Raw genomic sequence first — 24,495 nt, forward strand, 5'->3', positions numbered from 1 at the left:
AACGGCGTCGCTAAATAAAACGCTGTGACACCCAAATGCCAACACTCCCTTCCACCCGAATCCACACCTGCCGCTCCGCCTGCAGCCCTGTTTGACAGCTCAATTTATTTGTTAATCAGCGAAATCTTCTCTCGACTGCGCTTCATGTTCGCGAGCCTGACGGAGACGCGCGCTTCTTTTATTTTTCCCCCTCAAACGCAACACCCGGTCAGACAGCGGCTCGGAGCTTCTGCTCCCACACTGCACATTCAGCGCTACCACTGTTGTGTTCGGGGCTGGACTCTGCGCATGGTGTGTGAGGGAGGAATCCACCAGCGGTTTCGTGACACAGGCACCAGCTGTGAGATTGGTTCACACCCCCACCGCACGCCTGCCACCCAGTCAGCCGCCCCGTTCCTCCCAGAGACACCAGATGGCTGCTCCTGAACGCTCCCTCAGCGCCCATTAAACCATTAAGACTCTCATCAGGACCTGAGCGTGCCGTACGACGTGGCAACGGGCCAGCACGCGTTGGCAGCAAGGAGATGTGAAACCCTAAAAAGAAGCGTCGCTCCGTAAAGGAGGAGTTTTAAAAAAACAATTCCGATAAGAGCACGATTGACATTACTGCTGAACTCTCCCGCGTCTTAGTCTTTGACTCTGCAACCAGTGTTGCAGTGGAATGAAATATTATCACGTTAAGAGTCCTGAGGATCTGACACCTTTAGCTCCGTAACGCTGCTCTTCTTGCCAGGCGTGAGGCCTGTTTTTTTTTTTTTTTTTTTTTCCATTAACACTGATTTCCGTGTTTGTTTATGTTTGGCTCTGAGGCATGAATTATGAATTAATCTAAGGAGGGAGCGTCACTCACAGGGAGCGCAGCCACCTGTAGGCTCACTGCTTAACATACACAGACACCGTCAACAAATTGTTATCGCCCGCCTCGGAGTGGAGCGGAACCGAGCAGGAGGCGAGTGAGACCCGAGCGCTCGCTTCTCCCCGATGCTTCGGTTTGGCTGTTGCTCCGCCATCGCTGCCTGTCACTCATTGAGAGTGACGCGTCCGCTGCTCCCAGCCCGCGCCGCCGGCGTTTATCCAGCGATTCGCCTCTCCGGGGGTCCGGTGCTCACTGCTCCATTGTTAATCACAGAGTTGGGTGAGAGGGCTACTCCCACACACTGACTCATTGGCAGCTCCACTGCATGCTGGGACATTATTAGTCCAAATGTGGAGCGCTGACGCTTGCTCTGTGGCTTCTCAGTCACTCCTACATCCTGCTCGTCTGTAGACGGGTTTAAATCTGATGCCGTCGTTTTGTCGTAGCGATGAGCACACTGCACAACAACTTTGGTGTGTTGAACAAAAATATACGCACAAAAACACCAGAAGGATCAACAGAAATACAAAATAATGTTTCTATTTCTGTTTTTCTTTATTTACATTTTATTCCTGCGGATGAATTCAAAGGTTCATTTTCCAAACTGCCAGGAGCAGTTACGTCCTTCAGTATGCATTAACACTTCTCTAAATTTATATTAAGTGAATTATTCATTGACTTAGAAAATAAGTTAATGTTAAAATTGGTAGAGAGGCTCATCGCTTAGTTTAATGTTGTGTATAACTTTTCACTTTCCTGCATTATGTCCCCAGTTTAAAATTGCTGAAATTAAGTTAATTATGAACTAACCCTGAACAAAGCTTCCTGCTCTGTCGAGCGGAAACGCATGAAATCCCTGTTTATGAATTAGAAAAAAAACGTCCTTGTGGCTGACTGCCGTTGTGCGCGGCTGAGAGGTAATGGAGCCTTTTGATCTGGCTCTGTGTCTGTGTCTGCCTGTCTCTCCAGATAAGGCGCCGCACTTCTCCAGGTTGGGAGATGAGGAGGTCAACGCCGGGCAAAATGCCACTTTCCAGTGTGTCGCCGCTGGAAGAGCGTCGGAGGCTGAGAAGTTCCTGCTGGAGGTCAGTGGAGCAACCGGCGGTGGGACCGCTTACACTGAAACAGGTTTATTCTGGACTTGCCACAGGTCGTGATCGGATCAGGACAGAGTGGGACTCTGGTTACAGACGTGTCCTGTACTCATTTCACAAAGGAGAGAAGCAGCACAGCCTTCAGAGACAAGTGACCACAAACTGCTGCAGCTTTTCTGGTCTTTGTCTTTGGGATTATTATGTCTGAATGTTGTTCACATACTTGCCTTGTGTGTTGTGTAGTCCATACAGTATGTGTCATATATTATCGTTTACATATTTGACTTTCCTCCAATACTTTACCTAAAAAGAAAGCGCTGGTCAGTGAACATTTTTAATCACGAGTAACAGAAATGCTGACAAAGAACTATTTCAAGGTCGTCTCTGTTTTTGAATGGTTATTTGTGCCAGATGAGTTTGTGCTGAGGTGAGGCTTGTGGTAAAGCACTGAAGGCCACGGGGGCCTCGAAGCCTTCTCACTTCACTGCCTTGGAAAAGTTCCCTTTTTATTGGATCATATTGTTCCATTCAAAGCCTGTGTTGCTGCGGACGCGTCTCGCGCTGAAGGTCAGCGGGGCCACTCGGTCCCTACCTTTGGTGGGAACCGACCTCTGCTCGACCTGATTAAAGCACCATCATCACTACGCTCGTAGCCAAACAGGAAGCTGCGTTAACGAGATCCGCGGGCCGCTGGATTGTTCTCACCTTTTGCCATCACATTCCTTCATATTAAGTCACATCTCATTTTCCGTGCTGTCGCACCCTTACCTTTTCATCGTCCCAGCTGTTTCAGCTGCAGCGCAGTCCAGCGCCTTCCTGCCAGATCAACAGATTGTTTGGTTGGTTCCTCGCCAATTAGCTGCAGCCCGATTGTTTATGTAACACAACGAGGTCTGGTGCCTTCATTTTTTTTTGCCGTAATCCCCATCGTACGTCGTAAAACGGAGGGTTTTGTTTTCTTGTGGTCACAAGATTTGCCGCCGGCTTAACCCTAATGAGTGGCTGTGTGTTTATGTGTTTGTTTGTGAAGGCCCCGGCTGCCGTTTGTGTGGTGCGTGGTTTTCTGCAGGCCAGCGATGTGCAACAGAGGCCAAGATGGCCTAGCGTAGGCCAACATCTCCTTTGGAGTCTGTTATAACGGGCAGATCTAACAGACGAGCCGAGATTCGTGTTCAGCGTTTCACGCAAGCAGAAAAGGCCCGAAAACATGAGAAAAAGCGTCAGATCCGATGTGTTGTGTTGCAGCTAGGTGGACTTGACAGATGCTGGTGGTTTTAATGGCGTGGAACAATGTGAGAAATGCTTCTCACGGTGCAACAGCAAGGTGCATCATACAACATTAATTTGAATGTCTGTGTGTTTCGCCTCTTTTTTTTTTTTTCTATCACTGTGTCTCTTCCTGCCAAACTCCCTTTTTTGCTTGCTTCATGTTTTATCCAGCAGTTGCCTTCTGGTCATTTTCACCTGATTTTGTTTTTCAGGAAAACTAAGTCTGCATTCTGCTGTTTGTCCATCGGCCTGTGTGCTAAACTGATTAAACCTTAATGCATTAAGTCCAATCTGTCGCTCACTTCTAAGCGCTGAGCAGTTAAATGTTTTGGTTCGATAACATTGTGCACGGAGGAGGACTCAGGTTGTGGATGGGTTCCATTAAGAGACGACAGCCACGACATGTATTACCCCCTTAATCACTATTATTTTAACAAGATTTCATTCGTTTGTCTTTTTTAAAGCTCGTCTGATCGTCATATTGTGCGATTAAATCAGAGCGATCATCCTGCCATTCTAATTAAATTGCACACAGTTGGACAATCCTCTTTTTTTTAATCACATAGTTCTAGATCTGACCCAGATAGAAATAATTGTAAGTGTTGTGCTACATAATTAGCTCGGTGTCCCATGAGCACAGCGGACGATAACTGCTCCACAACGTCTCCTCATTCCTGCTGCATCATCTTCTTTGTGGAGCGCGTAGGTGTAGACACAGCACCAACGCTGACGCCCAGTTTAATCCTGCAACCTGTTTAGAGCTTTGATTTCCTTGATTTTACTGTATGATTCATAATCTCCATTGTGAACTACATAAATTTTTACCTGTATGACCAATTTATCTCCACAGGGAAAAAAAGAGTAGAGTGTTTTTATTAATTCATCTGTTTTTGTTTTTTGTAGGGCTCAACATTAATAATGAATCAATCTTTATTTCTGAGGATTTAAAGAGCAATTTGCTGTAAAAATGTGATGTTTAGATTTAAAATTTGTACTAATCCCCCTTCCTTGGCCTCATGTGGAGCTGTGTTCATATTAAGATCATTTGAATTCACCTGAATTAATAACTACCTTCTACTCAACTATGCCTAACAGCCAATAATAATCTCCTTCAGTCTTAAAATGAAAAGAATGTTCCATGAAAAATTGTGCAATTAATTAATTAGGAAAACTGTAGTTGAACATATTGCTATACGTTGCATTGGCCAGTGGGGAGTTCCATTCAAGACATGCACTTACTCTGGGTTAAATAACGACTCTTGGCTGTGAATGTGAATGAATGATTTTATGTCACGGTACAGTGTGCAGCCTTTTAATATAGTGATGACCTGTCCAGGGTGCAGCTCGTTTCCTGTCTCATAGGAGCCCCAGCCCCTTCACAGTAAAAGCCTGTAAAACGAACATATGGGCTCATACTGAAGATCAGTCATCTAAACATTCTGTTGTCCACACTACTCAGATCAGCCACATTTAGGCAAACAGAATGAATTAGAAGCATCAGTGTGATGTCACTCCAGTTACATCTCAGCACTCGGCTACAGTACATACGACTAAGATCTTCCCAAATATCATTCGTTTTAACAGACTCACAGATGGCACAAAGACAAACAATCACAGCAACGTCTAAGGGAAAATGATGCAGTACTTTAACATTAGCTGCTCCACCAGGCAGAGTCAAATCACTCCGTCAGCAGCCCAGCGACCAAACATGAATTCCTTTTAGCAAATGCACAATAAATAACACTGGATGTAAAATGATAATGGAGAGTTACAGAAACTCTATATTCAAGACTACTTAGCATTATAATATAGATAAATACATCTTTAGTCAAGAAAAACGCTCCGACAGTATCAAACACACAAACAGTGTGTGTATGGCAGTGGTTGAAGTAGAAGCAATCTCATTTAGTCTGTATGTTTATAATGGAAAGGAGACACTTCATTATTCTTCATATTTTTCACTTACTGTGTCATTACTACTATAGATTACAGTATAGATTTATAGATGATTTTTAAATATTCTGCCTCCTTTTAGACTTGTGTTGTGTTGACTTGCCAAAATTATTGTTGTTTTTTATTTGTATTGGTTTCCTCATTAAACAATAATTTAGCAAGCTTCCATATACAGTGTACAGTGAAGCTTTAAGGTCATGGTCTGTTGGAAAGAAGCAGTGATGTGAACAGTTCAGAACAGGAGGGGAACACGCCCATGGGTCCCCCTCCTGTCACGGTGCTGCTCTTTGCTTTAAGAAGCTGACTAACAATAGATTCCACACAAACAAACGTAAAACGAGTCAACGCTCCTGAGAATGTCAAAGCTCAGTATTTAAGACAGACAGGGAGGCGATAACGCTGGAGTCAATGGGACAAGTGTGTCTCATATCAGTGTCAGAGAACACGTCTCAGGATGCGATGCTGACGGGATGACGACAGGTTTACAAAAGGCCTGTGTGTGTTACTGTACCAAGGGTTCATTTGTTAGGGGATGTCTTCTATAATAATAATAATAATAATAATAATAATAATAATAATAATAATAATAATAATAAATCCTAACACATTCATATTCTAGGAGCTGCACGATGACTTAAAAGGTCACTATGCTGAGTTTGCACATTACACCTTCAGTGTGATGCTTTACTGGTGTGTATTGATCACAGTATGGGATGATATATTTGTGTGCGCTGTGTTTTTTCTGACCCCGTCCTTTGCTGCCTTCCAGCGACACAACGGGGACATTTTAACCACGGCGTCGGTCAAGCATCTGAGTCACCGGCGCTTCGTGGTGTCCTTCCAGCTCGACAGCGTCCAGCGAGCGGATCAAGACCTCTACCGCTGCGTCACTCAGTCTCCCAGGGGCTCGGGGGTCTCCAACTTCGCCGAGCTCATCGTCAAAGGTAAACGCCGCCGCTCCGCGTCTGCTCCCCCCTCCCCCCGACCGGCAGCGTTAGCGTCAAAATGCTACATGGTAGGAATTGATTCACAGCTGCACAAAAACGGCCTCATTCCGATCTGGATGCCGCTCGTGAGCTTGTCAAGCGCTCCGCCGTATTCGGCGCCTCAGCTCGCTGTCAAAGCGCTGCTCACTTGACTTGGACTCCTGCAGCCCCTGTCATATCATGTACCGCAGATGGTGACCTCACTCCCATTAGTCACTCCAACCCACAGCCTGACACCGCTTTGACAGCGTAGTAACGACATGGTCGTGGGATGGTTTTGATGGCGTCGCAAACTCCAGCCCTCAGCAAAAGGAAGAGGAGAAGGACAATGAGGATGTGAAGGATCCTCATTCAGCATGTCCTCCATTGTACGGCGTTCTGTTATTTCTAAAAGGCTGATGCAGACTGTTATAAATTCCTTTGACTAATATGGATGCCTTGATTCATTTTGGAGTGTTGCACAGCCTGATGGCTGCTGCATGAAATGGAAAAAAAAGAACCCTTTTGCTGAAACCCCACTGAACAGTACCTGCCTGAGAATCACGATGTGGATAATGGAAGACCATGAAATCCCATTTAACGTGTTCATGCCATCGTCCAATAAGTGTTTTTGTGCTTTTCCGATCGTTGCTTTTCTTATTTCTGCATGGTCAGGACAAGCCTGCATGGTACAGTATTTCTGGCATCACAAATGCAGCGAGATGCGAGTCCCGTTAGTTCAGATCACTCACTGTAGCTGAGTCACCTCCATACACCTGATGGAAAATCAGATTCAGCTCCTTAATGAGCTGCTCGCACTCAGTCCAAGCCGTGGATCGTGATTATTTCCTCACTGTATTCTGTACATTCAGCGACTGAAACATTGCTTCTTAAACCTTTGTGGTTGTTGAAATATGATGTGGACAGCGTTGGGTTCTGGAGGTAGTAGAGCGTAAATAGAAGCAAAATGCAGAGACGTTGTTAATTAAAGGGAAAGTAGCGCTGAGAGCAGTGTTTGGTTGCAGGAAACAGTGACACTCAAATAATAAATAATAAGCTGAGAAGAAAATGAGTGTAAAATAAAGGAAATAAGTAAATAAAACCCCTCCAGCGTGATTATTAGAAATGTGAGAGGCTGCGTGCGTGTGTGGATGCAGACACCGACGGCCGCAGCTGATCTGAGAGCTGTGCAGAGCGGAGGTGAGGCGCTGGCAGCGCTGGAGGCCCGCGGAGAGCAGGGCAATAAAAGACAGAGGCCGCGCTGCAGGAGCGAAGGATTAGTCACAGCCACAGATTCAACGGCCATCTTTTCTCATGCGTTACTTTGCATTCCCATCCCTCGCTCGCAGCGTCGCCCGCGTAATTGTTGCCGGCAGGTGACATTCGACCGGCGGACTCTGGAATGAATCATTGCTGTGGTAATCGCCACTGACAGTGATGCAGCGGCGGCCCTTTGATGGCGGCGGCCGGCTGGGAGGCCAGGAGTTAGACGGGGCCGCGTTCAGGCCTCGGTCCTGCGCTGCCGCGTTCACACCACAGATGCTGCTTCGCTCAGGGCTCCTCTGGATCGCATGCGGGGCGCGCTGTTAATGGGTGTGACTAATCAGCTATTTGAGCGCGGTCTGACCCGCTCACATCCTCCGGTCTCTGCGGGCTCGTTGCGGGCTTTGACACAACGACACGTCTGTTTGCATGCGATCGATTGGTAAACGAATGGCGCGACTTTCCTCCGACAGTGCCGCCGTCTCCCATCGCGCCGCCGCAGCTGCTGCGCGCCGGCTCCACCTACCTGATCATCCAGCTCAACACCAACTCCATCCTGGGAGACGGCCCCATCATCAGGAAGGAGATCGAGTACCGCGCCAGCCAGTCGCCGTGGTCCGAGGTCCACGGGGTGAACATGGTGACGTACAAGCTGTGGCACCTGGACCCGGACACAGAGTACCACATCAGCGTGCTGCTGACCCGGCCCGGGGAGGGCGGGACCGGTCCTCCCGGACCGCCTCTTGTGAGCAGGACCAAGTGTGCAGGTGAGCTCCTCCGGCTCCCAGTCGCAGTCTCCTAATGACAGGGCCTCGTCGGTGCTGTGTTTTGATCTGGAGAACAGTTAAGCGTGTGTTGTGACTCCGAGTGCCGAATAATCCCTAATTAAACCTGAGAACTATGTTTCTTTGAGGATGGCTCCGTGTACAGAGGTAAACAATGAAGAAATCCACTAATAAAATGCCAAGAAGAAAATAGAGTAAAACAACATAGAGAGGAAAAAACATCTTATTCAGATTCACTTTTTGGGCATATTTATTTCTGTTTTTCAGATAAGTTATGGTTTTAGTGTTATTCCCACTGTTGTTTTTAAATTTACAACTGTTTTTCATCTATTTTATGTGTCTTACCCCCCCCCCCCACCTCTTACAGTAACAGTCAGAACACCCTGACTGTCCTAATGCACTTTGCTGCTGCTGAGGTTATGCAGCGTGGCCTGATTGCAGCCTGTAATAGAGAACAGAGGAAACTGTAGACCATCATGTGTTACACAACCATCCACATCCAGATCCATTCGATCCTCCAGCTGCTCCGCGCCGGCTGCCGACAGCGGCGCGAGGTGAAACACGCCACCCAGCTTTCGGCCATATGTTATTTGTTTGGGGCCTAATCAGCGAGTGCTGTCTGCCCTATTGCCACTATTGTCCCCATATCTACTGTAGATCTTGTAGTTACAGACACAACAGCCCATTCGGTTGTTTCCCATTTGGAGTTGTGTATTTGTTGCCAAAAATGAGATAGGCCTTTTTTAATGGTAGCAGCGCTGCTCTGAAAGGACCCATTATGCAACATGTAGCACTCAGGGGAATTACAGTGTTTAGGTGATGCGGCCCCGGAGCCCTGAGCACCTGGCTGCTCACTAGACACCATGAGCACGGAGCTCACGGAGCAGCGGGTTCATCCGTCCACCCTGCGCCGTGGACGCCGCTCTGTGATTAACCGCATTACACAGTCTTCCAGTTCTAATCTAGATTAAAAACGGGACTGTAAAAAACGCGGCTCCTCTGCACTTAATGAAGTGATTCCCCCAGAGACCGGCGGCTCTGAGCGCCGACGCGGCCGCACGGCGGAGCTTCAGAGAGCCTCGCGTTACGGGGCTCCATCTGTCACGATAATCTGTTAAAATTCAATCAGAGGGAGGCTGATAGACAAGTTCCCACTCAAAAACACACACACACACACGCGCGCGCTATCGCTGGCGCTCTCTGAACTCTGGAGCCGAGGAATCTGAAAGTGGGACTTTTTTTTCCCGCTGTCAGCATCGCGGCGCTGCTGTGACGGTTATTTAAGAGATAACAGCTGGCTGACGAGCGTGCCGGGCCCGAAGCGTCCGCCGGAATCTACTGGAGGAGACGGACGTTTCACTGGGCATCTGCAGAATTAGCAGGTGACAGCGTGTGGAGGAGGAGCTTTTCCGTGATCTCGGCAAAACACGGCGATTCTTACTCAGATCAGCTGTTCACGGGTGTTGGGCTCCGTCTCAGCCGAGACGAGTCTGACGCCAACAGGCCGCGGACGCTCACGCACACAAGCGGCTGCTGCCCAATGCATCTGCATTGTGTGTCGCAGTCACAGGTGTGCAGGCACTCTGTGGGTTTGCGTGGTCATCAGTCTTGTCGGTGCCCAGCGGCCTCGTACCTTACATATCTTTCTACTCTGCTCCACTGGAGCTTCTCCCTCCGATGACATATTAAAGCTACTCTCCTCTCCCAACAGCCGGCGACACCCCTCATTCATCAGGCACCGCGTGTGAACCCCTGCACGCTCCTCCCTCTCCAGCTCGAGAGGCACAGAAAATTTACAATAGGTTTAAAGAAAAGGTTGATGGCAGGACGAAGCGCGAGGTGTGAGGTGCGAGTGTGGGAGCGGCGCGCTAGTTTTTCAGAGAGAGCGAGGCGGTAAAAAAAAAAAAAAAAAAAAAAAAGCGAATACGCGAGAGGTGAAGCGAGAGGGGGATTCACAACGTACGGAAATTGCTTTCACAGCTGCCGGTATCAGTGTTTGTGAAAGTCACTAAACCCAGCCTTTAATGATGTATTTACATTTCAACCACTGTGACATTAGTTTGTTCAGCCATGTGTGGGATAAGTAATACTGCCGTGTTTGCTGAGCGGTTAAACAGGGCATTTAGATGCAGTACTAGTTCAGCACAGAGGAAGTGTAGGTGAAATTAATTTTAATTTGCTTCCTGTACGTCTGAGTCTGCGCTGCTGATTGACTTCTGCATGGCTTCATCACCTGGGTGCATCGATGTGTGATGCACTTCACAGCGAGCTGCAGCTTCCTCCGCCAGGTGTCTCTCACCTCCTCGGCCCTGCAGGACACACTAATTCCCCGCCGGCTCCCAGAGCTCCCCCCGTCCGACCCCCGAGCACCTGGTCTGCACTGCTGCACCCCTTCAGCACCTACCGCGCCATCCACCGCTGCATCCGGCCCGTTCTCACCTCGCCGCCGGGCTCATTAGGCTTAAACATGAGGAAATCGATGCCGGGCTTGTGGTGGTACTGTAATTTCAGGGACCGGAGCCGCTGCCCAGTGAGCAGAGGAGATGTCGGGAGCGACGGCTGTGCTTTAGAGGAAAACAAATGTCCTCTCCAGAAGCTGTGACTAATCTCCCTCTTCCGCGGTCATGCTGCGTGTTTCCCCGCCCTCCGCCGCGCGTTCGCCCGCCAGCCCGGCGCCGCGCGTTCGCCCGCAGCCGGGCCGCCCTCGCGAGGTGCTGTAAAACTAATGGCCGTGAATGTGAACATGGTCTCCGCCTGGCTCCGATGGCCGTCCAGGTGTGCTTGATGAGCCATTGCTGTGATTATCAGCACGGTGCATTAGCACAGCTTGGAGCCCCTCAAGTAAATCACAGAGGAGAGATGAGCATTTGTATTGCAGGTGGTCCCCGAACTGCGTTAATGGGCTTCCACCTGCTGCTGGGTCACTGAACCTTCTGGAAAGCTCCTGCTCGTGATGCTCCTGGTCCGTCGGAGGGAGCCAACACAGGAGCCCGACTAAAATTAGGCACATTAGGAGCACGAGTGCTTTGCGATCTTGGCACGTCGTTCATCACGGCTTCCATCCGGAGCCAGAATTCCCCTCGCGTGCTTGTGTTTTGTGTGTGTGTTTTTCCACACGCGTTTCCCTTCGGACGCAGTCGGTCCAGGCCTGAACTCCCCCCATTTTAACTTCCTGTCTCTAAGAATCGTCACGGTGCCTTTCGGGGCTGTTTGGGCTTTTTGGGCTTTTTGGGCCACGTTGGGGCGGCAGCCGCTTTCACACCCCGGGGTGCCAGAGCGCGGGGACCCGCGGCACCCACACCAATAAGACGGGGCGGAGGGGACGGCGCTGGCACAAATGTCCACTTTGAGAAAACCCACAATGAACACACTGTGGCCTCTTTGGCGGCGCTTTTATCAACCCAGCAGTTAAATGCCTCTCTTTATTTAGCCCTCAGATTGTGCAGACTATCAATTGCACCATTAAGACAATCCGCCGTCACACTGAACAATGGAACGTTAACATTGCTTGCTGGCCTCACTCTGCTACTCTGCGAGTATTGCACACACACCCATTAATCTGCAGTCACATTAGCGCGGATGAGGTTCCGATCGGGGCTCCGCTCATATTTGCATTTAGTCCGAGATGCCAGACACCAAATAAGAGACAAAGCCGGTGACTGCGGAAGCTCCAATATAGACTGGATGTGTCATAAAATGTCACCATAAAAGAATTCCAAGTGCATCACAACTAGGACATGGAGCAGTCGTATCTGCCGACGCTATGTTTATTTACAGCATGTGTGTTCCAATATGTGGGACGGGGAGAAACGAAGGCAGGGGTTTGAAGGCAGACTCCGACGAGGCAGCGAATGTGTCTGTCTGTGTGGTCGCGTGTCCTTGCGACGGAGCTTTGTCTCAGATAATTCATGTTTTACTTCATTAGCTCGTGCTCAGTGATGCATTAGCTGCCTTATTTATGTTCCCCGCACTAATCTCCGCTGCAGAGAATCCCACTGTGCGAGTCAGACCTTGGCCAGTAACCTCAACTTCCACTGATCTCTCCCTGTGCCCATATCTCTGCTGTCATTCCCTGCCTCCCAGGCCCATTACTCAACATGCCCTATTTAAAGAATAAAGCCATATAGTACATTATATAGCATATTGCTTGACAAAAGAGGTGTTGATTGTGTTAATAATGGCCACTGATAAATGCCTCCATTGATACAGAGGATGTCCTTGGCTCAACTCAGCCCCCCCCCCTCAGATTCGGACGTCCTCCTGAACACAGGCCGGCCTGTGCCTCCGCATATAGAGGCTCTCTGTATCTGTATCTCTTTGCATTCGAGCAGGATATCAAAGACAGAGCTGTTGTTCTTTTAGCCTGAGTCAGAGAAAGTCAGGGTTAACCCGCCAGTGACCAGAACTAACTGGACGCCTAAAAATACGCGGCGGTGACCCGGCAGTAAGAGTGACCGGCGGAAGCCGGCGTCCTTGTTCGCTGATCGCAGATCTGACCTTGGGGAGAAGACGCGGAGCTACTGGACGGTGGAGTTGCTCGTTGACACGGAGGCGGGGACTGGTGGGAGCTCAACCCCCCGCAGCCTGTCCAATTAATTAGTACAATTGGCGTGACTTCCTGCTCTGACAGGGGGGGGGGCTGCGCTGGCAGCCAACGCGTGACCTCCATATTGCAGTGCTGCAACGTGGCAGCATGTGGCAGGTGAATGAGTGGGAGAGTCCAGTGATATCAATGACACTGTGGACGTCTGGCTGCTCCGGCCGAACTCTTTAGACATTGAAAACAGTTGTGTATTTTTATTTACTCACTCGCTCTTTTCCTCCTCCGCCCCAGAGCCCATGCGTGCGCTGCGGGACCTCACGGCCACCGACGTCCAGCCCCGGCAGCTGTCCCTGCAGTGGGAGAGTCTGGCCTTCAACCTGACGCGCTGCCACACCTACTCAGTGTCCCTGTGCTACCGCTACACCACCGCGGGGGGCGGCGGGGGCCACAACACCACCGTGCGCGAGTGCCTGGCGGTGGAGCACAACGCCTCGCGCTTCACCCTGCGCGACCTGCCGCCCTACCACAGCGTCCACGTCCGCCTGTCACTGGCCAACCCGGAGGGGAAGAAGGAGGGCAGGGAGGTCACCTTCCAGACCGAGGAGGACAGTGAGTCCCGGAGGAGGTTGCAGAAACGGAGCGAAGACGCCGGCTGGAAGCCGAGGCGCTTTCGTTTGCTCCTCTTATAGGAAAAAAAACATTTACCGCACTTAAGATCGTCCTTGACTACGTCTACCTTTCTCTTTCCTCAAGAGCAGTTATTTAACCATTTTAGTTACTTTTCAAATGGAGAGTTCACACAAAAATGAAACAAAGTGTTAATAACCAAGGTATTGTAGAACAAATGGGCGATTTCTAATCTCTCCCTCCTGTGACCCTCATTAACTAGCGGCGTCTACTCGAGTCCTTAGCAGCTCCACAGAAAAGAGACTTCGCTCGTCTCCAAGGCTTTTTACAATAATTATTCAATAATAGTTTGAAATGGGTAGAGACGTGGAGAACAGAACCTTCCCCATTAATCATTCTGTGAGGTTTTAGAGGGGCCTGACCCCTAGTCAGGGACCATAGGAATTTAAATAGCTAACTGTACATAAGGTATTTGAAAGTAGCTCCAAGAACACTTTACACTGTCTGCATGGTGAGCGGCGCTTACACCACTGTACTGTACTGTACTGTACTGTATGTCATGTCACCCGACCGCTGATGCCATGTCTATTTTGTTGAGGGAGACCTGTATTCTCACATCTTAAATCAGACCAGATTGCCTCATGTTGTTTATCTCCTCCCACTCTAAATGTCAGGGAAGAGTATATCCAGGCGTCAGACTTCCCATAACCTTTATTATATAACATAAATCCTTTGTACCGGTAATAGTTAACTTATACAAATCCATATATCAATCAGCTCCGGGTCAGGTTTGCTTATTTCTCCCGACGTTACCACTTCTAACGCGGCCCGCTGCTCCGTCTTCCTCTGACTGCGGCTGGGCGACATCAGCATTACAAAAAGATCTATTTTCACTTTCAGATGGAAATAACATAAAAGAGAAAACATTATATCTGAGATCCCAACAACCCTGAGATGGGATTTTGTTCTTATTTCTTATCTCCCATTCTTCCTGTGTGCCACGGCATGGCGTCTGCGTGGCAGCTGAAGGACAAATCAATTTCGCCATAAAAAAATCAAAACAAACAAGATTTTTCGAGAAGAAATAAATTAAATGTGCGCGATAGAGGAAACAAGGACCAAGAGCAAGTGGGAATGCAACAGAGAACGTTTTTATGAACTGATAAAAAGATGCATATGCTGAGTTTATACCCACAGTACACACGAGTTGTGAATGCTTCTCTCAAAAGCCTTAATAAGCAACTCTGTCCCCCAGACTAACTCAATTAAAAGAATAACAGCCGACTCAGCGGTTTGACTCGGGCTTCAGCCTCAGGCCTGAATCTAACAACACAGTCTTCCTCTGTACAGCGCTCACACACCACGGGGATTAAAGCTGCAACCAAATGGCCCAGAAAGTGCTAATACAGTCTATACTTAAATGTTCACAGCCTCGCACAGACACATTTACCAGCAATCATTCATTAATGCACAGAAAACCTTGATAACCTCTTACTCGTCTGTGTTGTTGTTACATAATTGACGCAGTTCATAAATTAACTGTGCCCTTATCTGTTATGTTGTCAGCCCGCTGCCGTCTGACTGTCTGGGTGTCTCGCACGGCGCGTTGTTCTGAGCCGCTGTGACATTCACTCCTGTGATATTGACAGCGGCGGCTCGTCGTGGGATTAGCGCTTCAATTTCCCTGACAAATGTTTGTTCTGACAATTTCCCACAGTTCCCGGAGGCATAGCGCCGGAGTCGCTCACCTTTACCCCGCTCGATGACATGATCTTCCTGAAGTGGGAGGAGCCGGTTGAGCCCAACGGGCTCATAACCCAATATGAGGTGGGTTCAACGAGACACGTGGCTTTTGTACAATGGAATGTTGCAGGGAAATGCATGTGTGGCAGCATTGTTGACGGGAACGCGCTCCAGTTTGTCCAGGCCTCCTCGGGTCGGCGTTGACTTTGGAAACAAATCTTACCGGCCACTCTTTCAGCCACTCCTTCAGTCACGTGACAAAGTTCAGCTCTGCAGATGAAAATGGTCCAGTTAACCTGGAGCTGACCAAACTTTCCATGCACAGTTTGTATTATTTACACTTCTTCACGGATCCTTTTCAGCGTAGTGTACAGTAAATCCTAATTCTTGCCCAGTGCGTAACGTTGCAGCTGACTCAGTACAGACGGCCCATGCATTTGTCTACCGGCCCTTTAAGGTTGTGCCTGTGAGCACTTCCTGACCTTGTGGACGCAGCCTAGTACTTGCCATTGAAACAGGGCCTTGCATCATTATTAAATAAGGCGCGTTGAGCTGTAGGCCTTCCATTTAATGGATTATGGTTTTATATTTATTGGATACCCTGTGCATCTGCAGGCCTGCCCACTGAGCCTGTCCTTATGCCTCCTTTCCTTAGTCTCTTTTGCAATGTCACCTCAAGGATATTAATAAATAGGATTTCCCGGTTTGACATATAAAGTGGAGGCTGCTCAGGATTTTCAGCCTGCAGTACGCTGAAATCCTTGTAGTGACTGAGAAAGCTCCATACAGTAGCAGCAGAAAGCCTCTTGGTTTGTCTGAGATTAAACCACTGACCACTCTGCCTGAACCTACCGGCTGCCAAGTCCCCCCCACCGCCCCGTCAGGCTTCTTTCATGTCTGCCTTTGTACTGTAGAGAAACACAGAGTCTGTCTGTGCTTAGTCACTGGATGGGATGGCTTATAAATCTATCTTCACACTAAGGAGGCATGAGTAGGCATTAAGCCTTTGGTTTGGCCTGAGTGGCATCGTCAGTGTGTATGGTCTCCTTGTGAAAGCATAAGCACTTACAGTGTGTGTGTGTGTGTGTGTGTGTGTGTGTGTGTGTGTGTGTGTGTGTGCGTGCGTGTGTGTGCGTGTGTGTGTGTGTGTGCGCTCTTTGCTTTAGTGAAGTGGCTCGTTTCCAGCACTAACGTACGTATGTCCTAAAACGCTGGCGCTTGTCTGATTGCAGTAAGGTCGTCTAATTTAACACACTACTTCTAAAAGTACAAGTGGAAATTCTCTGCAGAGTATTGAGCGGGAAAGTCAATAACATCTGCACTATAATATAAAAGGTTTCACTTTTGAAGGGTAGCTTTTACTTTTTTTATTGTGTAGTGGTGTAATTCAGTGGCCATGATACATCTCTTAATCAAAAAATCATTTACTGCTCACAGGAAAAACTCCAGGTGCCTCATCTAATTTGGACTCAACAGTAACAGTGCCAATCAAGTCCCATTCATCAAAGCTATGACCCCACATGAGCATGCTGATTTTAGGGATTCCAATTAATTTGATATTCTGATATGATTGGGTGAATCATATCAATTAACTCTCAGAATCTGTATTTGCAACAATAACACAAACTAAAACCAGCACAAGGGTGACTTTAGTTTCTGATATTATTCTGTGACCATGTTTTCTGTCTCTCACTCCATTAGATCAGTTACCAGAGCATTGAGTCGTCTGATCCCGGCATTAATGTCCCAGGACCTCGCAGAACAGTATCGAAGCTGAAGAATGAGACGTACCACATGTTCTCCAACCTCCACCCTGGAACTACTTACCTGATCTCCGTCCGTGCCCGTACAGCCAAAGGCTTTGGCCAGACTGCCCTGACTGAAATCACCACCAACATCTCAGGTATTAGCAGCACTGCGTAGTGTGAAAGCTGCCGTGAAACGATCAGAGCGGATCTGGAAGCGTCTCCCGTGGCGTTTGCTCCCTGTGCCATCACTGCTGTAGCGTGCAGGTACACTACGCTCCATCCAGAAGCAAGCTATAATTAGGATCAGTGTTTTCCCTCTTTTGACCTCGGTATCATTCTCCTCTCTCGGAGGTGGAACTGCTGCTCCCAAAGTGTTAGAGCTATTTTCTCTTGCCTCTCCAACTAGTGACACGCTGTCATCTCACAGTGCTCGAGACATAAATTAACTCGTAGGAAGCAGAGAAAAACACCACAGAGGGGCCGCTGCTGTGTGTTGTGTATAAAGAAAGATGCAGCGCATATGTGGGACCAGAATGTCTCTTATGAGAGTCTCAGAGCTTATTACTGGTGATAGAAATCCAGCTTATGTGGTTTTGGTCCCTTTTTAATGATGCATTTGTGCAGTTACAGAGTGGAGTCTGCAACTCGTAGGCGCTGGCAGCTCAGCCACTCCCGCTCCGTCGCCCTCCCCTCGGCCTGTATGTCTTTGCAAAAAGCCTTGTTTTGTTTAATTATGGATTTGGTGCACAATCACTGCTCACTGGCCGAGTGTCAGAAGGAGAGCTGGCAGAAATCCAGGCCGCAGATAGAGTCCAAAAGTCGTTGCGGATCACGCTTAGGCTCAGTCGCTGACTGGCCCACGGTGCGAAACATTCACTTACACTGAGCGTCTCTCAAATGCGCACTGACAGCTAGCAAACACTGAACACCTTCAACAGCTCCGACTGTCAGCATCTTCAAGCTGCACCCAGCATGGAGTATCCAGCTACACACACACACACACACACACATGCGCGTAAATGCATATAGAGGTGTGTAGCTCTGTGGCTCAGACACAATCATCCTTCAAACCAACTCTATCTGGCAGCAGGCATCAATCCCTCTTTTAGGACCCTCACTACCAACAAATCCACATTCCGTTTGCCTTAATGCCTCGCTTTAATTGACGGCGGCTCCTCTCTGCTGGCGCATTAACAAACCGATCTTTATGATGATAATCATTGATCTCCCATGACTGCTTTGCTCTCCGTCCCCTCGCTAATTGACTACTGATATTAAAGAGAAATGTGCCGCCACATCTCCAGGGAGGAGCATGACTTTAGCCAAATCCTTTCAAATGAGAAACCCATTCAGTTTAGCCTCACTCCTATGACTTTTAATTGGACTTGTATCCAAGACAACTAGAAGGGAAATTCAAACAGTGCTGTGGAAGTGAGGATATGGCTGTTGGGAGTATTAGCACTGTTTGCCTTTTATGTGGAAAAAGCAATGGATCTTTGCTGAAACTAAATGGTCTGTGTGTTTCATGAGACATTAAGGGGCTGAACATGCGGAAGAGCTGAATTAAGGCAACTTCAATTAGCACTTTGTGTGTGTGATCTGCAAAGTCTGGGTGCTTCTGTGTATCCCCAGCTCCCACGTTTGATTATGGAGACATGCCGTCGCCTCTGAGCGAGACCGAGAGCACGATTACCGTCCTGCTGCGTCCCGCCCAGGGCAGAGGGGCACCCGTCAGGTAGGCCATCCATCCACAATGCACGTAGGCCATCGGGTCTCGCAGCAAACGCTGCCTATTAAAGCTCCCCCCACCCTGTGTCCAGCACGTACCAGGTGGTGGTCGAGGAGGAAACCGGCAAGAAGGTGAAGCGGGAGCTGGGGCTGCAGGAGTGCTTCCCGCTGCCCACGTCCCACGGCGAGGCCCAGGCCCGCGGGACGCCGCACTACTACACGGCCGAGCTGCCGCCCAGCAGCCTGCCGGAGGCCAGTCCCTTCACCGTGGGGGACAACCACACGTACAACGGCTACTGGAACAGCCCCCTGGACCCACGCAAGAGCTACCTCGTCTACTTCCAGGCGATGAGCAACTTCAGAGGGGTGAGCCTAGATCTGGCAGCGCTTCGCCCTCGAGCCGCACGCGTCGGCATTCGGAGACTTTCTGTGCCAGCGGCGAGCGGTGTTAATGAGTATCTGTATTTGCTAATGATGCGGTTAGCGCTGTAGGACAGTTGGCATTGTCTGAGCTCGCAACCCTTGAAAGAGTATTTATACCGTGAAAGGGGTTTGTTGGATGGAGGCGCTCGGAGCTGGCAGCGAAAGTACTTGGAAATTATGTATGTTTATGTCCCAGCGCTTTGATTCTTTATGAGCAACGCGTGTCTGAAACAGGGAATTACTCACACGCATCACTCACAGATAGCAAAGCTGGAATTAGCTGGAATTACTCACCATCGACCACGCGTGGATCGTCTTCCCGCTCTCGTCGTGCCGCGCGTCCAGTGTCCTTCATTCGGGGTGTTTTTCATTAGCATCCTCTAACGCATCTTTAAAATAGCAGGCATCGAAACCCCGCACATCTGACGCTTTTACAATCTCTGCGTTTTTGTCCGTCGAACAAAAACACTGAATTGTGATTGTGGATTGTGTTATGGAGGAGCGCTTGATTATTGTGTTCCTGTCCATTTCACCGTACTCCTGCCTCCAGTCGTACCCAGTAGATGCCATATTATCTTTCCAAATTCTATTACAGGAAGAGCTGCTACCTGGGTGAGGCAATTACTTAAGGATAATTGGGCACAGGTGCAGATGATCAGAGGTAGAAAGCTGCGGCTTCGCTATTCAGAGACGGTGGCTCCGAAATACCGCCGTACTGTAGGTGATGCCGGCAATGCCTACGTGATCAGCAGCTAGGACTAAACGCACGCAAGCTGGGCTGGCGGTGCTGTCAGCAGCTGACTGCTTTGTGTGATCGCGTCACTCGTTCCCTTTTATTTAGTTTTTTTTGTTTCTTGCTTGTCGCCGTCCCGTGAACAGAGCTTGGCGCCACATCCCCACCGGTGGCGTCTTTTTTCCAACCCAGTGGAGAAACACACGGACGGAGTGCAGTGTGAGCACTTCATACAACTAAGCGTGGGATTAGACAGGGGAGGCCTGGCTTTACTGGCGGATGGGATTAGGTTTTGTTTAGCCTGGCAGGGGGCCAGTATCATGACCCACAATAATGAGTGCAGTGCAGTGCCAAACCACACAGCCAAGACTGTCCCCAGTCTTTCAAACAGTGCTGCTTCGCCTGGTAATATAGTCGTAGGTAGTGTCTGGTGCTGCAGGACTCTATTGGCATTCCCTGTTAAAGGAGCAACTAAGACAGATTTAACCTTGTTCTATTGTCACTGTTGCAAATATGGGGCTTTTTTTTGCTGTGAGTTTGTTGTTTTCTCCTTTGAAATGCAGGTGAAGGCTTTTCTGTAGTGGGAAAGCCTGAAATTCAATCAGCTGAGCGGGTCTGACCGGAAGCCTGTTGCTGGGCTTCACAGCACCGCTATGACAACGCGAACTGACACCTGAGGTCTGCGGCCGAAACACGCTCTGATCACACAATTTGGGATGAATTACAAAAGCAGCACGCCGTAATTAACCCGGACCAACAAATAACGCAGTGACGCTAGCGTCTTCTTTGGCTCAGCGCGTATTAGTATTTTGACAGCAGCCACATTTGAGTGTTAATGAGTCCGGTTTGAGCGCGGAGCAGATATTCGCTGAGGTTTGGCTCATGCAGCTAAATATGTTTTGTGCTATTTTGTACTTCCTTTTGTATTTTGTTTTCCCTGCTTATCCTCCGTGTGCAATTATGCATATCAGGTCTTTTACATTTTAGCACTTTGTTTGCTCTGTCACAAAAATGTAGGCCAAAAAGAAAATAAGACAATGTTTGCATTTTAAATTTGAATTTAGCATGCAAGCGTAAACACATTCAGCGTGTGCATGTACTGTGAGATTTTCATTTAGTTGTTTTTGGATTGTGTACAGAAGAGGGACACGTAATCACCTTATGTCCACTCATTTCACAAGTAGAATAAACACGGAGCGGCTCTTGAAGGCGGCTATGAAAGCAGCCCCGCGCTGAAGATTGAGACATCAGAGGACAGTTGAACATATACATGAAACACTCGGCGATAAGCGTTCCTGCACACAAGCTTGGACGTGGCGATAAAGTCGTCATGGTATTTGTGCGCTGATCATCTTATTAAAATGTAAACTCCATCGTCAGCCTGCTTACTTTATCATTTAATTGGGCGGCATAATAAATCAGGCTGCGTGATTTTTTTCCCGAGCTTTTGTTTTGAAGGGGAAACATTGCACCGAATGCTCCGCGACGGTGGCGTCACTGGGAATAGTTTGCACAGTACAAGAGTCTCATAATATTTGGCATTTACCCATGCTAATTATCTGGAGAGAGGCTGTCAAACCTCTAATTGCTTTGATTGATCCAACTAAGGAGGCGCTTGAAGAACTGCGGACCCGCTGCGCTTCGACGCAGCCGCTCCCAACATCTGCGCGAACGTGCTCCGCCTTCGCGCACGCGCCATCGTCTCCTCCCCGCGTCGGTGCCGCGCGTCGCATTCGCGTTGCGTTCGGGTTGCGTTCGCGTTGCGTTCGCGTCTCCGAAGCTGCCAGGAACTGACTGGCACCGCACATCCAGGCGTGCGATGCGCGGCCCGCAATCTGGAGCCTGCCAATTACCTCCTCTGCTGTCTGTCCGTGTTTCTATCCATCACAACGGCCTCTTTTATTTGAATCTGCATCTATATCATGCAAATGCACTCTGTCTTAATTTGCCAGTGTTTGTAATGATTGAATGTACTTTTTCAAACGCTGCGAGCTATAGGTGCTGAGGAATGGAGACTTTTTTCTTCCTGTAATTGAGTCGCTTCAGAAAATAACTAGTCAGCGTTTCCAGAGACACTTCCAGTAGAAGTGATTGCACTAAACAACTCCATTAGTGATTATTAATTTAAACAGACCTTTAGTAAGCATTAGAGAAGTAAGGTGAACAGATTTCATTAAAAGAACTTCTTATTTTTCTCATCTTTTACTTTATAATCAACTTTTAATATGAGTTAGCATCAGTCGTGTTAGTTGGTAGTAACACAACTGATGTATAAGTACCAGCCTTACATAAATACTGCTAATAAATATAACTAATCTGCTAATGTTTATTCAACTTTCAGGTCACAGTGCCTCACTAGTGCTACTTTAAGAGAATGCAGAATATGCACATGCATATATTGTAAAAGGAAATGGTAATTCTTTCTGTTTCCTAAAACAATACATCCATAATTTTCCACCAAGACAAATGAGAAATATCATATTTTTCAGTGCACTACACATCCTACTCCACTTGTTGTTAATCAGCAGTTGAATCGTACCGCGCAGAAACAATAACAGGTTACGTGGTCAGAGACAAAAATATTGAGTTTTCATAGGCTTAATTGCCATTCAGTGTTGAAATTTAAATTAAAAACAACACGACACCTGTGGAAATAGGGATTCTGTTCCCAGCTGAACGAGTGTCTGACACCCAACATGCCTGTTTATATCCTTGATAAGGATTTGAAAAAATAGCAATATACTGTAGCTACATTTGGAGAAAAGCAGCTTCTGCTCATTTTTAAGTGTGCAACTTTGCATAATTGTGCCATAATACTTGAATTAGCGTCTGTAAATTTTAATTTGATAATGCCTCTCCCCCACGAGGCTGCAGGATGGAATTGGATTACAGTCTTGAATCTCATTAGTGCTGTTTGACAAAGGTCCTTTTCATAACGCTGAGATGTCATCAGCTGAAATTTGAATAAAATTAATTCCTTTTCATAGTGGTGCATTGGTCTGAATCCCTCCTCTTAATTATGCTCTGACGCTTTCAACCCTCATCTTTTCTTCTTCAGCAAGAATCTCTAATCTACTTCTCAAACACTTCACCGGCTCTCAGATTTTAGATCTAATCTTGCGTCGTCAATAGCACTAACTCCGAGGTAATTTGTCATTTTAGTCTGAAAATCTTTCTTGTACTTTGTCTCTATCCTAAAGTAAATGATGCTTTTTAGAGTAGAGTACAGTAATTTAATGTTCAGTAATTAAAGCATTTAATCTAATGGTAAACAGTAGACAGGGCAGACAGTAATAATTGGTTTCCTGGCATTGTGACAGTGAAGTAAATATAGTCTAATCTTCATTCACACTGTGTTTTCTCTGTTGTATTCATATGTCAGTGTGAACTCCGTTCTTCACGCCATCTTCTTTCATCACATCTGTTTAATGCAAAATGCAACGCGTCGCCCTCCCTTCTGATGTTTGTGTTTTCTTCCTCTTTCAGGAATCCAGGATAAACTGCATCCGCATCGCTCGCAAAGGTAATTTAACATGAATACGTCTCCCTCTACAAACACTGTGACCTTGAATACATTTGCCTGCATCATTTCCTGAGCGTGTGGCAGTAATGGCCCTCTCTGCGTGGTTCTATACTAGGGGATTAGGCTCATCATGGTAGGGGACACTTCGGTCCATACTGCTATGCTGGCCCTCTGTCTGCAGAGCGCAGAGGTGGGCATCCTGACAAATTTCCTCTGACGGGCCTGGTTGTGCAGCGGTGGGCCTCCGAGAAAAGGGCAACAAGCAGGGAGGGATTAGAGGTCAGGCTTTCATCCCGTTTGTTTGGGGGCGCTCTATCAAAGGCGGCCTCTTTGTTCTCATGAGCAGCACAGTAGAAGGCTTCGTCTGAGGGGTTTGACCCCAGCGCCGGCCAGGAGGGTCTCCCACATCAGAGCTTCCAGATGGAGCTACCTTGCCCTATCAGGATGAGAAGGCCCTGCCGGCCCTCCAGTCCCGCGCCTCAGCTCTTGGACTCAAAGGGACCTGAAAAGGGCACAGGAATTGATTCTAAGTCCGGATGGCACGAGAGCCCCGGTGCCACAGTGCGCTGTCAGATCACTGTGAATAAAAGTCATGTATTTATAGTTATCATAGCACCGCTACAGTAAGCAGAGCCTTGCGAGTAAATTGACTTGGCGTGGTGTGTTTTTTTTAGTGAAGGCCTTTTCATTTATTTATTTATTTTTTTGGTGGGTGAGTGAAAAATGAAAGAGATGAGGCTCTCCTCAAGCATAAAGCCAGAAGGCAAGGCCAGCCATTTCATCTCAGCGTCCCACTCCATCTGCTGCACGCTGACACCCGGTTAGGCATTGATTAATTATGCTTTGTCACAGCAAAGGGCTCCGCTCTGTGCTTAGACTTTGCTTTGACACTAAGAAGAAAAAATGAGCAACACGGCCCTAACAGCTTCACCAACCGGCTAGACATTAGTACAATGAAAGCACGAAGCGCAGAGGGGACAATTTAAGCAGCGTTTCGTCACCCGCTCACGCTGTGATGCAACCAAAGACACCTTGGCTGGAAGATTCTGAAAATATTCTTTGGTTGATTTCCAATTTCAAGGTGTGACAGGGCAGAGTGCCTTTTTTTTTTCGTTGCTGCTGCTGCTGTTTGCGATCTACGCGATACCTGTGCCATTAACATAGCCTCCGCATCATCAGGTCCTAAGCTGTTATTATCAAGCAGCCCATCACAAGCAAAGTGGAGGCAAATGATTCTGGCTT

At 48.1% G+C, this 24,495-nt stretch overlaps 1 protein-coding gene across 4 annotated transcripts in view; it reads left to right on the forward strand.

Annotated features, from left to right (window-relative positions):
* The window catches only part of ptprub (protein tyrosine phosphatase receptor type Ub), a 115,229-nt gene that overhangs the window by 65,446 nt on the left and 25,288 nt on the right, over positions 1-24,495 (forward strand). For all 4 annotated transcript variants that reach the window (XM_029128034.3, XM_029128035.3, XM_029128036.3 and 1 more), the window contains exons 5-13: positions 1,826-1,941; positions 5,942-6,116; positions 7,874-8,167; positions 13,020-13,337; positions 15,073-15,182; positions 16,800-17,001; positions 18,479-18,581; positions 18,667-18,940; positions 23,217-23,253. In XM_029128034.3, coding sequence (XP_028983867.1) covers positions 1,826-1,941; positions 5,942-6,116; positions 7,874-8,167; positions 13,020-13,337; positions 15,073-15,182; positions 16,800-17,001; positions 18,479-18,581; positions 18,667-18,940; positions 23,217-23,253 — 1,629 coding nt within the window. The remainder of the gene's footprint in view (positions 1-1,825; positions 1,942-5,941; positions 6,117-7,873; positions 8,168-13,019; positions 13,338-15,072; positions 15,183-16,799; positions 17,002-18,478; positions 18,582-18,666; positions 18,941-23,216; positions 23,254-24,495) is intronic.

The sequence above is a fragment of the Betta splendens genome, chromosome 16 (genome assembly GCF_900634795.4).
Source record: "Betta splendens chromosome 16, fBetSpl5.4, whole genome shotgun sequence".
NCBI lineage: Eukaryota > Metazoa > Chordata > Actinopteri > Anabantiformes > Osphronemidae > Betta > Betta splendens.